Raw genomic sequence first — 19,532 nt, forward strand, 5'->3', positions numbered from 1 at the left:
TAAGAGCTGCGTTTATCATAAGAAGGAAAGTTTGGTGTCATTGAATATCTGCAAACCTAATGAGCTGTAGCATGAAATACCCGGGTAGAGCACAAGTACCTCCAGTTGCTCAGTTTAAACAGCTGTCCAGATGTTGGGAGTCTCCATCGGCCCCTGTGTGTGACGTCATATAGATGGAATTGTTTGTTTACTCGGCAGACGTTACAATCGTGCCTCGCTGTGATTGGCTGAAGGGCCGCTCGTCAAACGCGTGGCCCAATAGGACGCATTTAACCCGCCCCTTTTCCCAGGAATGTCCCGGATGTCCGTCGTGAAGAATAGCTGGGCTGCTTCACGTGTGTGAAACAAACACACACACACGGTCCGTTGACATGTCTGCGGTCTAACGGAGACAGTGAAGCTGCAGCAGCTCCTCCTCTTCATCACCGGCTCCTACAAACACGACCATCCTCTCCGGGATATTCACGAACGTCAAGTAAGTGAATTGCGTTTCGGTGCAGCTCGCTGTCGCATCTGTCTCCAATCATGTGATCATCACAAAGAAGACATGGCTGTGATTTCCTCTGGCTGCACTGGCTGGGTTAGCATGAAGCTAGTCTGATCTCGGCTAGTTTATGTCTGGATCAGTACAGATGTGGATGTGAAACACATGTTGTTGTTGGGTGGTGACGGCTGTTTGATTCCTGCAGGGACGAGCTCATGTGGGGTTTTTAATCACTCATGGAAAATATAACGTGCATGTTTTCATACAAACAGCTGTAACTAAGGCAGAATGTGTGTTAAATGAACGTTTGCTGCACTAAATGGCTTTAGTTTGCACATATCATTTATGCAATTAATCCGTATAAAATAATACAATATTCTTAAAAAATCAAACCTAGTGTTTATTTGGAGAAACATTCTATGAAGACAATATCCACATTTAATTTTAGCATGTTGAAGTGAAGTGATCAATATTTAATTGTACGAACACCAACCGTAGAAATATACAGGAGACATTACAATAGCTTTCAGAAAGTCACATACCTCCACCCTGGCCCAAGTCCCCTTAAATCAAGCTGCACAAAATTTTAGCTAATCAGTACCCTAAATGTGCCTGATTTTTTTTCATCTATAGGTCTTCCCTCTGATCCAGACGTGCACCAAAATGTAATGTTTTTTTCCCTGACCCATACCACATCCATACACCAAGTTCTGTAGTAATCTGCCCAGTAGGTTTTGCTTAATCCTGCTGACTAACAGACAAACCAGACAAAAAAACCAAACTCTTTGTAGTAAATAGCTGCAAGAGATTATGTTTGGAACGTTGAGGACCAGCAGACTGATCTATATATATCTGTACGGCCAGAAAAAAAATGTGTTTAATTTTCTTATAGTCAAGCTAGACAGGAATATTGACCAGGTTGATACAGTATATTAGGTGATACTGGTCTAAATCAGTGTGCTCATTGGTACATGTCACTGTGACATCTCTCCATCATCAGAGTCTCTGATGATGGTACTATCGTAATATCACAGCTAATGAAAAATGACCCAGGGGGTTGTTTAAGACTGGAGAACCACTGAAGTGAATCATTTGAGAGGATGTAAAGAAAATTGAAGGACTGAAGGAGAGATATCTGGATGTATTAGTATCATATTGGTAAAATAATTCATACCAATAAATTGCATGAAACTGCAGAACATAAATGTTTTAAGATGTGTTCTAAAAGTTAATGTAGAAACAGCTCCTGACTCATCACAGCTAGTAAATCCATTAATAAGTGTACAGTATTTTAGTTTCTCTGGGGCCTACAGTGCTACATTAAACATCAGAGACAAGTCAGTTGAACATAAGGAACCAGGACAAACTTAAACAAGTGATTTATTTATTCCCTTTGAATGTGCAAAATTGAGACAACATATCGAGTTGACTGGCATGGTTAGACTTATGGTTCAGCTCAACATGCCCTGCAACAGCTGGAAGACATCAATGTTGCGTGTAAAAAAACAAAACAAGATTACACACAGGGTTTCAGTCACAGTCTGCATCCTGTCCTAACTTAGCAGTCTCCTCCCCCTCATCTGTGAGACAACAACAGAGCACAGCGTCAGCTTTCGTTCTTCCTAGTTTAATCCAGCACCTTTGTTCCAAGGTGGACGCCGTCTGGTGAGACATGGCAGAGGGTGACTTTGACCCATGTGAGTGCATCTGCACACAGGAGTACGCTATGAGACGTCTCATCAATCTGGTAAGTAATGGAAGATATGCAGATACTTTGACTGTAAATCTAAGTGACTCTTGTAAGAGAGTTGAGGTGCACAAACAGGTCAAAAGTATTTCAAGTATGCAGGGAGCAGTGAAATTATCTCCTGCTAAAGTCAAGAGAGGGAAGAACAGAGTTTCACAGTGAGCATGTAAAGTAAAAGACTGTAGAGAAGCGGGGGAGAGGGAAGTGAAAACCTATCGAGTGACACCGGGACTACATATCCTGGTTCCTGCTCAGTGTTTGTCTTGAGAGCCTATCAGCTCTTTCGCTTTGTCACACTTGTCTTTGTCAGGCTTGAATGGTTCTCTGGATCCTTTGAATAGAAAGTGTGTCCTAAAAGATGTTAAGCTAAAACAAGTTTCTAGGTGTATTGAAGATTAGAGATTGCAGTCATGTTGTGTCAGGTTCCAGGTGACCTCATTGACTCTTTGTGGACAGGTGTAACTTCCAAAGGGTGTTGTCCAAATAATTAACCAAATAACTTTGCACCACAGTTCCCAGTATTTTGTAGGTACGTGGCAGACCTGGTTTTGCACCATCCACATGAGAACAAGCGCTGTAAAAGTAAGCTCTAAGTGGATCACGTGAGTCTCATGTAATAAACTCTTAAGGTTTATATCACAAAGTTTTATTAGCTGTGTGTTTACAATCAGGCCACCTGGGATATCTCTCTCCAGGTGAGGGTAGTGGTAACCAGAGTAAATAGTGCGGTCATTAAACTCATATAGTTTAAAGTTACTATCATTTGTTCTGCTCTTCTGTTGTCATACTTTGTTCCTTCTGTTTTTCCAGCTGAGGCAATCTCAATCGTACTGCACAGACATTGAGTGTCCTCAGGAATGTATGTATGAGCACCTCCTCATGTAGTTCACGCTAGAAATATTAGAGTAGGTGACATGTGTGACATATAAAGGTGTGTTTGTGTACAGTGCCAGGTCCCAACGGGCCACTTGGAGGAGGAGGAGGAGGAGGTGACCTGATCCTCCCAATGGTCCTGATGGGATGGGTGGTCGTGGCTCTGGTCCTGTTCCTGCTGCGTCCATCCAGTCTTAGGGGACCACGTTCCACAGGCAAACCCACTCAACCCCACAATGTCAGTACTGATCAGACTCTTTTTATATGATAAATGAGGTATATTTTGTCTATTTGAAGATTTACAGAGTTCAAATGGAAGAACAAAATTAAATGTATTAAATACTAACAGTGAAGAAGAAAAAAAATGCTGCTACATACATTCTTTTCCTATTTATTGTATATTTATAGATACTTTGGAATGCCTCAAAGGGTAAAAAGCTTTATGCACAGTGTGGCCTGTAGAGTGTCTTCCATGCTGTAGTTAACTTGTATTGTTGATATGTTTATTGTCCAGTATTTGATTAGTGACTCACACCCTGCATATGCATGTATACTGTAGCTAGATGCAAGGATTTAAAATAATTAGTTTCGTACCTTCAAGGCTGCTCACTTGTTTTTATGAGTAACATTTAACATTTGTTTGACTTTGGTATAGAGCGATGGAAGGGAGCCCCCAGCACCTCCCGTTGACTAGCAGCGGAGCCAGATGACCAAGACTCCTCCACCTGCTCTGACTGGAAGTGCACAGTTATCTACTTACTGTGACCAAGACAGTGCCATCTCCCTGTCCCTTCATACAGATATCTTTAGCCTTTTTTTCTTTTTCTAACTGCTCAGTGTTGTTGGGTTAATCCGTCTTTGATTCTTGTTTGCAGATCCTAACTGATATTGGATTGATAAAGCCAATGCAGATATGAGTTTAAAAACATTTGATGATATAATGATCAACAATCAATTCACAACATGAACAGTTGTGATGGTTTATGTTTCAGCTTTGGTCATTTTTTAAAACGTCATTAGAAAATTTCATAATAACAAAAAATATAAATAATAAATAAATCAATCACATTAAAAAAAATTAAATTTAAAGACTATTAGTTTTGCATATCTTCTGACATATGTCAATACAATATATCTGTTATTAGCCGGTTTAGACTGATAATATTGGTCGACAATATCAGCATGTAAATGCATCAGTTGGGTTCTACCTTTTATCTCAACCTCAACATATCTTTAATCAGGAGGTGTGGCAGGCTTCTGTGTCAATCCCTGATCGCAGACTGATCCTCAAAGAGAGACGTGAGATCAAAATGAAAGAATGTGTCACATCGGTTGTGGGTTGAAGAGTGAGGTAGCAGTGTATTTTTTGTGAGAGGGGTATGAAGAGTCATGGGTTCTTTACATTCTCTGAAACATTCCTCTATTCTCACTTGTAAGTCTCTGCACAGTGCCAGTAACGATGTCATATCGCATTTCACAGCACATTCAAACCAGCATCAAGTTTTTAATCATTTAAAACATGTATTTGATTAAATTTAACTCTGGGTTAGGATTTAGTTTACGATAGCATTACATATTGATTTTAATGCAACAAGTTCTTGTGTGTTTACGTCCAGTTTACAAAATCACCTGAGCCAGCAAATAGCTTACATACTATTAACTATTTCCAATATAGTCTGTCCCATAAATAGTTTTTAATAAACAAAACAATCATTGTCATCACCTATTCATTTCGATGTATTTGCAAATCCAGCAGAGTAACACTTAAGTCATGTTTGCACAAATTCATATATCCTTATTCTTTCAGTTCTGATTTTAGTCTCTTCCACTAAAAAATTAGTTATAATTTATCATGAAACTCTGTTAATTCAAAGGGATCTGTAGATTCAGATAAATCTGTGAATGTTCATCACTAAAACAAACCCCTCGCAGTCTTCACGTTTCCATTTGATACATTTCTATCAGAGAAATACTAGATTGTTTGTTTAGTCTCCATGATGAAGAGGAAAATACATTTGCAATATATCGATATGATAAGATTTGATGCACAAAACAGCTCTTCCCTTTTACACTTATTTGCAGGCAAACAGGGTTTAATAGGTCTGATAACACTGAAATCAGCACAAGCAAAATCAGTCTTAATCATGACGATGATCCGATGTAGTGGAATAATTTTGTTGATAAATGAAGAAAATGGTTATTGTATGCTGACGTATTGGTATTAGCTGTCAAGAATCGTTTTTATTAGCACTTTAGCTGTTGTATCTTGATTTTGAAGGTGTATTGGAAGATGAAACTGTCTAAACAAACATGTTGGTCGTGTTGGAACGTGTTCTTCTTAGCGGTGTGATTACTGGGAGCGACCCAACGTTTATACTTCACAACTTCTGTATCATAAATATGTCAGTGAAAAGGAAAGAAAGAAACAAAAAGGTGCATTTTCAATCTGTGCCAATGTCATGTATTGGTTCTTGTCTTAGACAACAACTTTGTGACAAGACAACAATATTTTAGGTCATTTTTATTTTAGCTGTATGTCTGGGACAATGGAATCATCTGCAGTTGGATTCTCTGTGACTTTCTGATTATTAGCCTGGTTTATGTTACAGGGTTCTTTTTCTTACATCTCTAACTCTTGTAGTTCTAAAGCTGCTCTTCTAAAAGACTTATTGATTTTACATCTAAATGACTTTAATGGAGGAGTTTGAGTTAAAGATGAAGTGAACAGAATAATAGAAACCCCTTAATGCCCCAACACATGTTCCTCCAACATGTACTGTATGTAAATGTGGATATATACAACATTGCAACAGAAACACAAACTGAAGCCTCAAAGTTTGTGGCTTTGATACAATCTTAAGACAGATTTCTGTTTTCTTTAGTCACTGACTGTGTTCTCTGAAGGTCTGTTATGCCCCGATCACAGGAACATGGTTAAACACGTGTATGTCGGTCTCACTCTCCAACATATGATATCAGAAATGAGTCTCTTTTGAATCTGGACATGAATTGGAACAACTGGGATCCCAACTGTCTTCAGTGGCTGGCTACTCTTCACTTTCAAATCAAATTGTTTTTTGATACGTCTTTCTAGACTTCTAGACTCGGATATGACAGGGAGGAGATAGAAGGGAAATCTTGGATAAAAAAACCTCAAGTAGTCTTAAATAATGAAGGGGAAGCCCATGGGGAAGTAGATGATTGAGATGAACAACTGGACGATCTGGTAGAGGAGATCTTGATTTACACTGTCAACCTTGAAGAGTAAAAGGGCTTCAACTATGCACTTTTCCTATAACAAAACAAAAAATAAAATAAAAAATCAGTCTGACTTTCTGCCTGTGTTTTTGTTTAAAATTTGTGGATTCCTGAGTCCATTAATGCAGACATACACAATGTTAGTGAAAAATATTATTCTCTGCAATGATGTCTATTGATTTTTAATTGTTTTTCAATGCAATTTAAGAGTAACAAGTAGTGAAACACAGCCAAGAATAATTACTGTTATTAGTCTACTTAAGTACATTTGAACATTTAAGCTATGTTATAGTTAAGGTTTTTATTCCAAAAAAAAGTATAATTAGTGTATAACTATATTTACTTTGCAGATAAAGATTTGACACATAAAATGTGGTAGACAATTAACTACCCATTACTCATCAACAATGAACATGCCGCCTAATGCAGTTGTAATAGGAATCAACCCATGTAATACATCATGTTCACACTGACAGGAGACGTCTGACTGCGATTTAAAAAAAATTACGTTTTCTTTTGATACTATTTTGCTCATAACAGCTGATATGTCCTTACTTTTAGTAAAGTTTCTGTTGCAGAACTTAGACTTGTCATGAAGGAAATTGTGATATTATTTAAGTAGAGGATCTGAAAACGTCAGTATAACACTGGTGTATAAATGTTAAATGATGTTATTTTTATTCCTTTCTCTCTCTAACATTAAACTCTTACTTATCTTGGGCTGTCATGTAAAATAACCAAGTAGGCTATATTTGATCAAATACTAAATTTGAGTACAATTTTCAGGTATTCACACCATCCTGCAGTGTTCCCATTTTCTATGACTTCATGCTTTTACTTCTGTTGTTCTCGAGTTAGGCTATATATTGAACTTTTCATTCAACTGCGTTTACTCGAGCTACTGTTTAAATATAATAATATACATTTTATTTATATAGCACTTATCTAAACGAAGTTACAAAGTGCTTCACACAAAGGTCCATGGCAAAATGAATTGATAGTAATAAAAGATAATCTGTTCAGCCCAATATAAGAGCCAAATCATAATCAAGACCTAAAGTTTATAGAGAAACCCAACAGCTTCCCTATAAATGAAATATAATCAACAAAATATAACACGTGCAGAATTAAAGGATAAATTATATAGATAATCGTACAGTTGATCATTTAAATGTATTTTTATGCTAGTCATTTTATATGTATTTTTATGCGAGTCATTTTATATGTATGACTTTAATTTCTGTTTTGTGTGCGCATGCGCTCAGCTGAAGCGGGTTTCCCTGGGTTACCGTCAACAGGTCTGTTAGCTTGCTAAGCTAAAGCAACGTGTCTTTGGATGACGGTACTTCTGCAGCTGTATTCTGCCTCGCGGACCACACAGCTCCCAGATGTGACGGGTTAGACTTGATGTTAGCAGGAGAAGCTTGTAGTAATTATCGACTTGTTACTAGGGAATTGGCGAACAGTAGCTAATGCTAACGCTAACGCCGACGTGAGTAAACAAGAGGGGAGTGCGTGAAGTTTCCAGGATGACAAACCAAGAGTTCAGGACACTGGCCTACGCGAAGAGCCCGAAAACGTCGAGAAGAACAACATTTCAGGTAAAAGGAACAAAGCACATTGTCTGTGCTCAAATATAGAACATCACGAGAGACAGAGGTGAGGATCAGCCCTGTGAAGGTTTCTCATATCTGCCTGAATGATTTAAGGATGAACTTCAGGCTGCTGTCTCTGCCAGAGCCAACAAAACAACCACAGATCCCTTCTCCTACTCTGATGACTTCGATGAGGATGAAGATGGTAAGATGACAGAGCATCAGTATATTTACGAATGCAGCTCCCTTCAGTACCTTTGTTTACATTCTATGACTCATGACGTTGAGGGTGTTTCATTGCCTCCTCGTTTTAAACATCTATAAATCACTATTTGTTCTTACCCTCAGGGTTTATACAGTAGTCCACATTCACAAATCACAATTTGTTTCATATGGCTTCACAATGTGCAACATTCTCCGCCCTTAACCCTCAACAAGAGTGAGGAAAAACTCCCAAAATAAACTCTTTTCAAATGGGAAAAACAGAAACCTCAGAGTGAGCCGCATGTGAGGGATCCCTCTCGTGTAGCAAAGCACTTCAACAATATTTAGTCATGAATGTGCCTAACATGAATGAGAGGTGTATCAATGTTTAAAGGTATTGTCAATAATGGTAGTATATGTAGGCGGGCGTATTATATATCTAAGCAGTCTCATTGTAAAAATAAGCCCCAATTAGATGTCACCACAATCCACTACCCCTGATCCTAGTTAACTTACTATCGTGCATAACAACAAAAGCATCAAATCAGCACATGTGAGAAGCTATAAGAGAAGAGACAATAGAAAGAGAACTCAATCAATTTTGTTGATCAGCTTACCACTGAATTGACTATCAGTCACAGCTCTACATCTGTTCTGTAATGCACCAAATTTCTATTTTTCCACAGATGTTTTCAATGAACTCCTCGAATCGAGAAAAAAGAAGACGGGTGCATTTAAGGCTACGAAATCTAAAGTGAACACGAACGACACCTTTGACCTTTCCGATGATAAAGGCAAACATGGGAAAACAAAGAGAGTTTCATTTCTGAAGAGCCAGAGAATCAGCTCCTCCTCAGGGGACGCATCAGAGTCACGTGAAAATGAGCAGCTTGACTCTGTCGTTGGACATTACAATCATAATAACTCGTATTCCTCACAACACTCAACAGGTGTCAGCAAATATGACACACAGAGTAAAAATAGTGCTGTGGAACCTGTCGATTCCCAAATCCCAAGAGGGAGCTTTAGTAAATCTCTCTCATACCAAACCTCAGATGATCTTCTGGACATGTCTCTGCCTTTACCATCTGACAGCAGTGTGACGGAAACTCCAGGTCCTGAGGAGAAGAGCAACACTCTTCTGGAAGAAATATCCCAGACTCTAAATTTGTCAGGACCTGACATCAAACCCGAGCCTTCAGCAGGTCTGTTTACACTGTTTTACCATGCATGTAACTATCAGTGCAGATTTTAAATGTATATTTCCACATTATTCAGATATTGCTACAGAGAGGGAGCCACCCAGACCCAAACCAAGACAACGGACTCTGGGGTTAAGCTCTCACGCTGTAGAGAAGATGCCTGAGGAAACTGACTCTCAGGATATGAGCAGGCCCCAGACGTCCTCTGCATCCATTCCCTTCTCTTCTGACGCATCCAGCAGCACTGCAGGGAGGAGCTGTAGTCCACATGTGTGTCTCATTGCATGATATTTTTCAGCATTTTAGGTTTCAGGGTAAAAATGATGGTTCTCTTATAGAAGATTGTTTGTTGTCTTGTGTCATCGTAGTGGACAGAAGATGATCGCACAGTTTCACAAAGCCGCAGCAAATCTTCTTTGAGTGAGCAGTCACAGCTCCCTACCAAGTCAACTATTGATTCTGAATCCAGAGGTAATAATTAGCATGTTTAACACAATAACCGTATTATTCCCTAATTGTTTTTTTTTTTCAACTCAAGATTTGATATTAAATATCTTGTTTCAGGTGATTTTATTTCTGATGACAGCAAAGATCAGGATGGAAAGTACTCTACATCATTTGAAGAATTTCGTGTAAGACATGGTGTCCTTTGCATTCACCTCATATCAGACACACTCTGCCTCTTATTCTTATTATTTTTAGTTTAGTAACATCCGTGTGTTATTTTCAGGAGGATTTGGGAGATCACTCCGATCATTCTGCTGCTCAACTCTCTCACACTCAGGAAAAGTCATTTGACACCAGGTAGCTCATTCACTCACACACATCTTCATGGATAAAACAGGATAATAACATAATCAACATTGATTTCCTTTTTTTATTTAAATTAGGGCGTCAAGTTCACACTCAAAGATCACTCAGAGGTCTCAAAGTGCCTGCTCCAGAAAAGTGGAATCAAAGTATTTGGGATCTCTCAAAGTTCTGGACCGTAAAGTATCGCTACAAGAATCTCAGCCACAAGCAGCAGATTCACTCAGAGCTGCCATTTACCAGGTCAGTGTCATAATGAGCCTGTGTTTTCTTCACTGTTAATATGTTGGATTTAAGGTTTTATTATATTATTAATTATGTGGTACAGAGGAATGTATTCTGAGAAATAAATCTGGGTTCAAAATAGTGAACTTTTCAGCATTTTAAAGGGTTTCAGGAAAGCAGAAATCAGTCTTACCATGTGTATGGCAGCTCTTTTCATCCTGAGATATTTGTATTCTTCCATTTCCGGTCTGTTGAGGATTAGAAACTTCATCAATTTGACCACTTTCTGTGAATTCTCCAGAATCTTTCCTGCTGTATTCTCATATGGGCTCACTTGGACATTTTACCAGGGAGCTGGCAGGCAAAGTTCTGGAAAATATCTGGAGCAACTTACTTGGACATTTGCGTTGTCACATACAGCCCTTTTGGAAAATATCTGGACTTGAGTGCATGTCTGAAAGCAGCTACAATGTCCTGTGAAAAGATGTGTATGATTTGTACACTGATTATTTATGTGACTAGAGGACATAGAAGTATTAACTGCATTCTTAGTCAGGTAAAAATCACTCTCCACTCTTACCAGGAATGGCTGAAAAAGAAGATGGAAAAGTCAAGAGAGAACATGCAACTAAAGAAGAAAGAGGAACTCCTCCAAGAAAAAAAGAAAAAGGTGAACTATTACAGTGCAACATCTCTAAAGATTAAAAGAAGTATGTGGTTGTTACTGATATATGCATACTTCTCTTTATCGTTCTAAATAATAAATAGGAAGAAGACGCAAAAAAGGAAGATGCTGTTGCATCATATGCGGCTTGGAAGGAAAAGAAAGCACAGAGTCTTAAAGCAAAAGCCAAAGAAAAGCAAGATATGATGAGAAAAGAGCAGAGAGCAAGTGAAGAGACAAAAGAAAAGAGGCAGTCCGCTAAGCAGGTATGTCACTGATATGTTGTGTGTATGTTTCTGAAAGATATCAAAAACATTGGGAATATTAATTCTATCTAATATTCACTGCAGGTGTTTGAAAAATGGAAACAGGAGCACGATCATCTGCTCGGAGAAAAGTACAGAAAACAGAAAGAAGCTGAAAATAAACTTCAGCTAAAAAAGCAAACAGAGGAGGAGGAAAAAAAGAGAGAGAGTGCTTCTGCTTTTTCTGAGTGGTGAGTGAATAGTTGACTTTGTCATTTGTTATTTATTTATTTGATGATGCAATGAAAAAAATGTTCTCATTAAATTAGGAGTTGAGTCGTGTAATACTATGACTTAAATCTCCATTATGACATTATTCTTGTGAGATGATTATATAAATTGGCCCTAATACTTTAGAGAACTTAGCTTTATTAACACTGACCTCCATTGATAGAAAGTTTTGTGTCTGTTTCACTTGTGGTAAATATTGTGTTGTTCAAGCTTATTTAAAAACAAATCAATTACTTCATTTAATTATACTTGATTTGTATCATTTTAATTGGGCTCTGTAAATAATTATAGTAACATTACCAAAATAGAGGTTGTGTCAAACTATCCATTTGGATGTGGAAATCGTTGACCAGTAGGTGGCAGCCAAAGCTCGACGTTTAGCCATGTGTTACCAATCAACCTCTCGGTCATGAAAACATGAACAGGGAAATAAGCTTCCTCTTAAGTGTTTTTATTGTTACTTTTCTCTTGAAATGATGAAGGTGTGAAAAGAAGAAAGATGTTCTCCATGAAAAAGTCACCATGGAGCACAAAGAAGTCAAAACTAAAGCAGAGGAGGAACGATACATGAAAGAGGAGAGAGATAAAATGGCTGTGGAAATGTATGAAAACTGGCTGGTGAGTAGAATTACCTGGGATACCTTGGATTAATGGCGTCCAATGTACTGCTGCTTATTTGCTTTTGAGACAGTTGGTATCACTAAACAATGACCACCAGCTTGCACTGTAATGTCTTCAGTGTTCATTTCCTTTTTTTGATTTCCTTGATCTGCTACTATTCAAAGAGGTACTTGTGGTGGAGGAGTGTTTACAAAAGGTTATATTACTTATTACTGATTTTTTTTTTCCCAAACAGGCAAGAAAAGATCTAGAACAGAAGAGACGGAGAGAAGAAAGACGGATAAAAGCTATTCTCCAAGACAGTCCTCCTCCACCATGGAGCCCTCCTAATAAAACTATAGGATTTGGAAAATAACATTAATATGTAACATGACACTCCGGGGAATCTGTGGATGTTGTGTGGCATTTTTAATTTTAGTTTTTTACTGTATTTTGTAACAAAAGTATGTGAAGTTTATTTATGTTTTAGAGTTACAAGAAGCTCCAAACCATCACACCACCTTTGAAACAGATCTGTTCAACACCCACTGCTTATTTCATGGGTGGATGTATTTGTGGTCATCTTTATGTGCCACAGAAATAGCAATAAACCGATTCATTCATGAATGACTATTTATTGAATACAAATGTGCATCTTCAGATTTGTTTACAAAACATTTTAGTCACTGTAGAAATATTATATATGTGTAATTAAAATATGTGTAGACATTTGAAACATTGAGTCGGAGAGATTAACATGAATTGAATGTTTGTGATGCGGAATTTTCAAGCTTTGAGTTGCAAGCTTGTGTTTTTCTTTATATGCAGTCTGTGGTTTTGACCCTGTTTTGACAGACCTTCTAATCAGACAATGGATTGCACAAAATATCCAGAACATATTTCTTCAGCTCCAAAACCTTTTTATGCAAGAAAATTATGTGTGGAGGAGGAACGGGATGACTTTCAAGCAAACCTTGAAATACCTGGGATTCCTAAATGAAAACTTTCAGGAATTGAGATCTTGCTGTCTTCCAAGGACTCACTCTAATAAATGAGTCCTTGAATCCTCTAGAACTCCAGGAGCGGAAGAAAAGCAATAGCTTGAACACACTGTGATGGTCTGAGTTATCATATAATCATCTGACTGTCTCGTGTAGGTGTCCTGTTTTGTCCTTTATTTACCTAATGCACGACCAATTTAGTGCAGCCTATTTACAATAAAAACTCTGCTTTTACTTTGAAACCCGTCACAGCGGAAGTAATGGCGTTGTATGACAGACATCCCTGAGCTCAGAGGATAAAAGTGTCGACACTTAAAGTTGGGAGAGCAGAGTTGTCGTCCGTCCTCCGCAGGTCGAGTCCACAGTGAAGACAGTCCACAGTCAGAGGACAGTCCACAGTGAAGACAGTCCACAGTCAGAGGACAGCAGCTCCGGACTCCACGTTTGTCTCGACGAGCAACAAAAAGCAGCGAACACACAAACTCTGCGTTTTATTCCCTGGAGCTTCAGACCGTCGAGCTGGCAGAGGTAATGTAACCTAACGGGAGCTAGCTACAGCTGCTAACTGCTGCCACACACAGACCATTCGTTCGTTTCCCTGGATTTCTTTGACCCGCACAGGGAAGAGGGAGGTGAGCTAGCTTAGGTTGTGTTCGTGTTCACGTGCAGAAGAAGTAGTGACACTGTGTAGCTGAGCTATCGGGAGCTAGCTGGACGGTGAGGGGCAGAGGGACGTGGCTGAGCTGCAGTGAAAGGCTCTCTCTGTTCTACCAGGCTGTAACGGTGCGACTGGTAGCTGGTGTCCACACGACACCGAGGACAGAGTGAAGAAAACCAACCTACATTTTCTCTTAAAGCTTCATTCACTGTACTGAAATCCACCATATGGAGCCTGCACTCACAGCTCTACGTCTATTAGCAGAGTACACAGCAGGCTGGTAGGTTAGAACTTATGTTCTCCATTCATCTGGGTTTTTTTTTTTTTTTTTTGATTTGTGTGGATTCATCATTTTTCATTTCACAGTTTGTGTTGCTGTTGGATTGTTTCACCACAAACCACAGCTGTAACACACACATGTATAAAGTCAAATGAGACACAGGAAGACGGTAGATTTCCACAGCTGAGCAGCTTGAACTAGTTAAAGCTCTGAAGTGAATTGGTGAACTATGTGAAAGGAACCTGAACAAAATGAGAATGTAATTGTGAAATTGAATAGAAACCAAATCTTATCTGATGTCACCTTACATGTTAGATCAAATCAGCCCGAGGGGCTTACAGTCTTAATATTTGATTGATTGATTCAATAGAAGTTAGCATCAAATCAATATTGACAAAGGATTCATTGTCAGGTTTAAAGCAAACGTTTAAATTATTCTGTGGTTTCAGATTCTCAAATGTGAGAAATTTCTGTCTCTGTCTTTTTTCTAAGGCTTTATATATATATTTATATTGTCTTTATATTTTCCAGATGTTTCAGATAAAAAGGATCTGCTGCATTGGTGCTGGATACGTAGGAGGCCCGACATGCAGTGTGATCGCCCACATGTGTCCAGAGATCACAGTGACTGTCGTGGATGTCAACGAGTCCCGCATCAAAGCCTGGAACTCAGAAACTCTGCCCATATATGAGGTTCGGCAAATGTTATTGTCCAAGAAGACTTCTATTAAGCTTTTATAACAGGATGATTTCCAGTAAAACTTTAAGAAGGAGTGGTTCATATTTTCTTAGGAGCACTGATTCACTGTGTGTGGCTTCTACTACATTCTTATCCCAACTTTGTGATCAGTGAATCCTGAAGGAGTTTGAATTTGTTTCTGTAGTTCTATTGGTGTCTTAATAAGTAGATGTTGCTAGGCAAAGACAATGTTTTACACAATATGACTCCTTCATGGGCGAAAATCAACATAAATGAATCCCAGACTGTTTTGTAACTTCTCTACGTCAACCTTGCCCACAGGGTATTGCATCATCATGAGTAGTTCATATCCAGTCACTATGAGCTACGTTTGTTAACCAGTTGTGCTACGGATTTTTTTTTCTTACACGTTCTCTGACACACACTTTCTGTCTTATTTCCCACCTCCTCCCACTCAAGCCGGGCCTGAAAGATGTAGTCGAATCATCCAGAGGGAGAAATTTGTTTTTCTCTACAGACATAGACACGGCCATCAAGGAAGCTGACCTCGTCTTTATCTCGGTGAGTTCATCGGTCCCGCCCCGACAACAAAACACCACCACTGTTTGGTTACTCACCCCAACCGGGAGAGGCAGATGACCACCCACATTGAGGCTGGTTCTGCTCGAGGTTTCTCCCTGTTAATGAGGAAGTTTTTCCTCCTCAGTCGCCACAGTGCTGCTCATTGTGGGAAATGTTGTGTTTCTCTATATTAAAAAGATTTTAAGGTTTTGACCTTCTATGTTAAGTGCCTTGAGATAATATATATTATGATTTGGCGCTATACAAATACATTTTTGAATTGTTTCTGCTGTTTAAACATCTCAAGAAAAAAACATTTCTAACATATCCTATCCCCACAGGTTAACACCCCGACAAAGACCTACGGGATGGGAAAGGGTCGCGCGGCTGACCTCAAGTTCATCGAGGCCTGTGCCCGGCGAATCGTGGAGGTGTCTGATGGCTACAAGATTGTCACAGAGAAGAGCACCGTCCCAGTTCGAGCTGCTGAGAGTATTCGACGGATATTTGATGCCAACACCAAGCCCAGCCTTAACCTACAAGTGTGTATTATGACAAATACAAAAAGCGGTCAGATCTGTTGTGACATGTTGCTAAAGTTGTGTTGCTGTTTCAGGTGTTGTCCAACCCAGAGTTCCTCGCAGAGGGAACCGCAGTGCGGGATCTGAGGGAGCCCGACCGTGTCCTGATTGGCGGAGATGAAACGTCTGAAGGTCAAAGAGCCATCAGAGCTCTGTGTGCCGTCTATGAACACTGGGTTCCCAAAGCAAGAATCATCACCACCAACACATGGTCGTCCGAGCTGTCCAAACTGGTATCATTAGTTCATTTGCTTCATTTTTCTTAATCAATACATATTTTTGTCATTAAAGTCAGTTTTATTTTCTCATTTATCTTTCCTCTTGTGTAAAACCCCAAGATTCAGCGGATCATACTTGACCATGACAGCAACTAAGAATTAAGCAACGAAAAATAATGTCTGCCATAGTTTTCTCAAGTTTTCTCATCTCAAAATGTTTTTTTATTAATTGCACTAATACAATTTTAATTTCCTACAATGTAAAAGCAAGAATAGCAACAGATTTTTACACCTGGAAACCAGAAGCCATCAAATCAAAGTGCCAAAATAATTGGCAATGAATTTCTTTCAAACAACTAATCATCAAATTTTTTAAGCTCTATAAATGACAAGAAAATTGTCAAATTCTAATATTTTTGCCTGGTCGTCTTAATAGTTGACTTTTTACTTATTACTAGCCTAATCGTTGCAGCTCTAATGCTGTGTTATTTTGTTGTAAAAAAATAAACATTGTGTGTGTGTGTAGGCAGCCAATGCATTCCTGGCACAGCGAATCAGCAGCATCAACAGTATCAGTGCGCTGTGTGAAGCCACCGGAGCAGATGTGGAAGAGGTTGCTAAGGCGATTGGGATGGACCAGAGAATAGGCAGCAAGTTTCTAAAAGCCAGCGTGGGTAAGTGACATGACTGTAAGATGTTTTCAGTGAGCGTTTGTGTGAAAAGATTCGTAGTTGTACGATGTTCGGTGAGCCTCTATCTGGGGAAATAGATTGTTGTCTTCTGTCTCACTGCTTCTGTCGCACCCTGGCCAGGTTTTGGTGGAAGCTGTTTCCAGAAGGACGTCCTGAACCTGGTTTATCTGTGCGAGGCCCTCAACCTGCCCGAGGTTGCCTCCTATTGGCAGCAGGTGAGAACTAAACTGGCTTGCACCTCATTTTGGACTCTTCTTTAGGATTTAGCTCATTCTTAATGTGTGTGTCATGTGTTTCCTCAGGTGATAGACATGAATGAGTACCAGAGGCGGCGGTTTGCTTGCAGGATCATTGACTGCCTCTTCAACACTGTTACTGGTAAAAAGATCGCTCTGCTTGGCTTCTCCTTCAAGAAAGACACTGGTGACACAAGGTGAGTCTCTCCACACCTTTTTATAAATGTTTGTTACTCTCCAGTTACTTGGTTTTCTTTCTCTGTCAGTTTAATAATGAATTCAACACTGTTTACATAAAAAGCCTCTAGAGCCCTGACAACCCTTGTGTGTAGCCTTTGTACAGACACAACTGTGGTGAACTATGGCCCTGGAAAGGTGGACACTTGACTTACTAGTGTTTGTTTAATGTCGCAACTCCAGGGAGTCGTCCAGTATCTACATCTCAAAGTATCTGATGGATGAAGGAGCCAAGCTCTTCATATACGACCCCAAGGTTCTCAAAGAACAAATCATGCATGACCTCTCCCAGCCCCACATCTCGGAGGACAACCCAGAAAGAGGTGTGTGACTTAACTGCAATGTAAGACTGTTCCACCTTAGCTTACATAAGCTGCAGCAGAGAGTTTACAGGAAGTGAAAGTAGAGAAACAGAGATGACATACAACATACTACTCTTTTACACCAAAAATACTGACTGTCTAAATAAAGAAGTAGAAGAAGAAATTAGGGTGCTCATCCAGGGGTCATGTTTCCATCACTGCTGGATTTTATATATATCCCCATCGCACACAAAAGCCAACCAATAAGAGTATTTCTGCTCAGGATAAATATTGCTATAGTTAGTTATAGATTGAACAATAAAATGAGAGAAAAATTAATCTCAAACAAAGATAAGTTATATAGAGCTTCAGATAGAACTTATTTTCACTTATTCACGTGATGGTTAACAATTATCATTAGTACATATTTTAAGAAGAAGTTAAAGGAATTGAATTCAACAAGTGGTCAGTAATAACTTTAACAGAAACTACATGGTTTATTGTTCACAAAGAACAAGTCGGTCATTTATTGTTTTATTATTTACATTTTCTCAGTGTCAGAGCTGGTGACCGTGACCTCAGACCCGTATGAGGCTTGTCAAAGTGCACACGCTCTGGTCATCTGTACTGAATGGGACATGTTTAAGGTCAGAATAACAAGATTCTTTTTTACATATAAAACAGCTTCACCCAGAATGAATCTGTAAATATTCTAATTTGAAACTCACACCAATTAAATTCCAACAAAGGAACTGGACTATGAGAAGATCTACAAGAAGATGCTGAAACCAGCTTTTATATTTGACGGTCGCAGAGTGCTGGACCACCTCCACCCGGACCTCCAGAGCATCGGCTTCCAGGTGCGCAGAAGGAAAACACACACACTTTTCATACAACGTTGACATGAACCAGTGAGACAGTCGGTACCAAACACAGTTCAGATGCTTTTATTTTAATGCTTTTTCTCTCTGCAGATCGAGACCATCGGTAAGAAGGTGACAGGGACGAGAATCCCCTACAGCCCGGCAGCTGTTTGTCCTCGCATCGGTGCCACTGAGCCTCCCCCAAAGAAAGCCAAAGTGTAAAGCCCCACCACCACACACGCGCTCCACATTCCCTCTCAACCTTTATATTGTGGGTGAAATGTCGTTCACCTCTGTCGGTACACGCCTTCTCCTCCTAAAGGCGAAACAGGACTTGAACAAGAGCTGCGTTAAACCTCTTCAGTGACAAATCATTCCAAGCACAGACGTAATTTTATGCATTTCATGTTAAACAGCATTAATGAACCAAACATTTCAGTGTAGGTACACATGCAAGGTCATCACTTTCAAACACTCTCAGTGAGTCTGCTTTCCTACAGTATTTACTGTAAAATCATAAACTTTTATACATTTTTAAAAAATATTTTTATAAATCATCTTACTGTACGTAATCAGTGTGTCCTCTGTCAGTGACTTTGTTTACTAAAAGGGCCAATGCAATAAAATGTGAAGTGTGTCCTTAAATTGTGCCTCGTTTTTATTAAACGGAAAGAAAATGTTGATGCAGTGATTCAGAGCTGCAGATGTGACACAACTCAACAATTATTCTTAACTGCTGCTGCTGTCATCTACAAGATTACGTCTACAAATATCACTCTCGCAGTTTTCAGTTTAACATCTAGTCTGACTGAACTGTTGCCATCTCCCCTCTCCCCTTCTCTCCCCACTTTTCTCTGCTAACTCCAACTGGTCGAGGCAGATGTCCGCCCACAGAGTCTGGTTCTGTTAGTGAGGGAGCTTGTCCTCTCCACAGTGGCCAAATTGCTCGCTCATCGTGGGAACTGTTAAGTTTCTCTCCTATTTTGTAAGGTTTCGATCTTACTA

At 39.3% G+C, this 19,532-nt stretch overlaps 3 protein-coding genes across 4 annotated transcripts; all 3 read left to right on the forward strand.

The window, feature by feature from the left end:
- Positions 1 to 290: 290 nt before the first annotated feature.
- smim14 (small integral membrane protein 14) lies at positions 291 to 6,440 on the forward strand. Of its 2 annotated transcripts, XM_069530979.1 has the most exons (6): positions 300 to 475; positions 2,136 to 2,231; positions 2,744 to 2,813; positions 3,042 to 3,090; positions 3,179 to 3,342; positions 3,760 to 6,440. In XM_069530979.1, exons 3-6 carry the CDS (start codon positions 2,793 to 2,795, stop codon positions 3,796 to 3,798), a joined length of 273 nt encoding a protein of 90 aa, XP_069387080.1. In that variant the 5' UTR covers positions 300 to 475; positions 2,136 to 2,231; positions 2,744 to 2,792; the 3' UTR covers positions 3,799 to 6,440. The 2 variants fall into 2 exon arrangements, with proteins under 2 accessions (XP_069387079.1, XP_069387080.1); XM_069530978.1 differs by lacking the exon at positions 2,744 to 2,813 and having other exon boundaries at positions 291 to 475.
- Positions 6,441 to 7,635: 1,195 nt separating this feature from the next.
- On the forward strand, positions 7,636 to 12,821 carry map9 (microtubule-associated protein 9). The gene is made up of 13 exons (XM_069529412.1): positions 7,636 to 7,963; positions 8,072 to 8,162; positions 8,848 to 9,366; positions 9,440 to 9,633; positions 9,732 to 9,834; positions 9,928 to 9,995; positions 10,094 to 10,167; positions 10,254 to 10,416; positions 10,982 to 11,068; positions 11,167 to 11,328; positions 11,413 to 11,558; positions 12,081 to 12,216; positions 12,455 to 12,821. The coding sequence occupies exons 1-13, from the start codon at positions 7,892 to 7,894 to the stop codon at positions 12,572 to 12,574; spliced, it is 1,935 nt and encodes a 644-aa protein (XP_069385513.1). The 5' UTR covers positions 7,636 to 7,891; the 3' UTR covers positions 12,575 to 12,821.
- A 639-nt stretch (positions 12,822 to 13,460) lies between these two features.
- On the forward strand, positions 13,461 to 19,172 carry ugdh (UDP-glucose 6-dehydrogenase). Its single transcript, XM_069529413.1, has 12 exons — positions 13,461 to 13,727; positions 14,669 to 14,830; positions 15,297 to 15,398; positions 15,740 to 15,940; positions 16,015 to 16,212; positions 16,724 to 16,871; positions 17,010 to 17,104; positions 17,192 to 17,322; positions 17,546 to 17,685; positions 18,220 to 18,311; positions 18,414 to 18,524; positions 18,639 to 19,172. The coding sequence occupies exons 2-12, from the start codon at positions 14,669 to 14,671 to the stop codon at positions 18,747 to 18,749; spliced, it is 1,491 nt and encodes a 496-aa protein (XP_069385514.1). The 5' UTR covers positions 13,461 to 13,727; the 3' UTR covers positions 18,750 to 19,172.
- Positions 19,173 to 19,532: the final 360 nt, after the last annotated feature.

Source organism: Paralichthys olivaceus, chromosome 8, assembly GCF_024713975.1.
Source record: "Paralichthys olivaceus isolate ysfri-2021 chromosome 8, ASM2471397v2, whole genome shotgun sequence".
NCBI lineage: Eukaryota > Metazoa > Chordata > Actinopteri > Pleuronectiformes > Paralichthyidae > Paralichthys > Paralichthys olivaceus.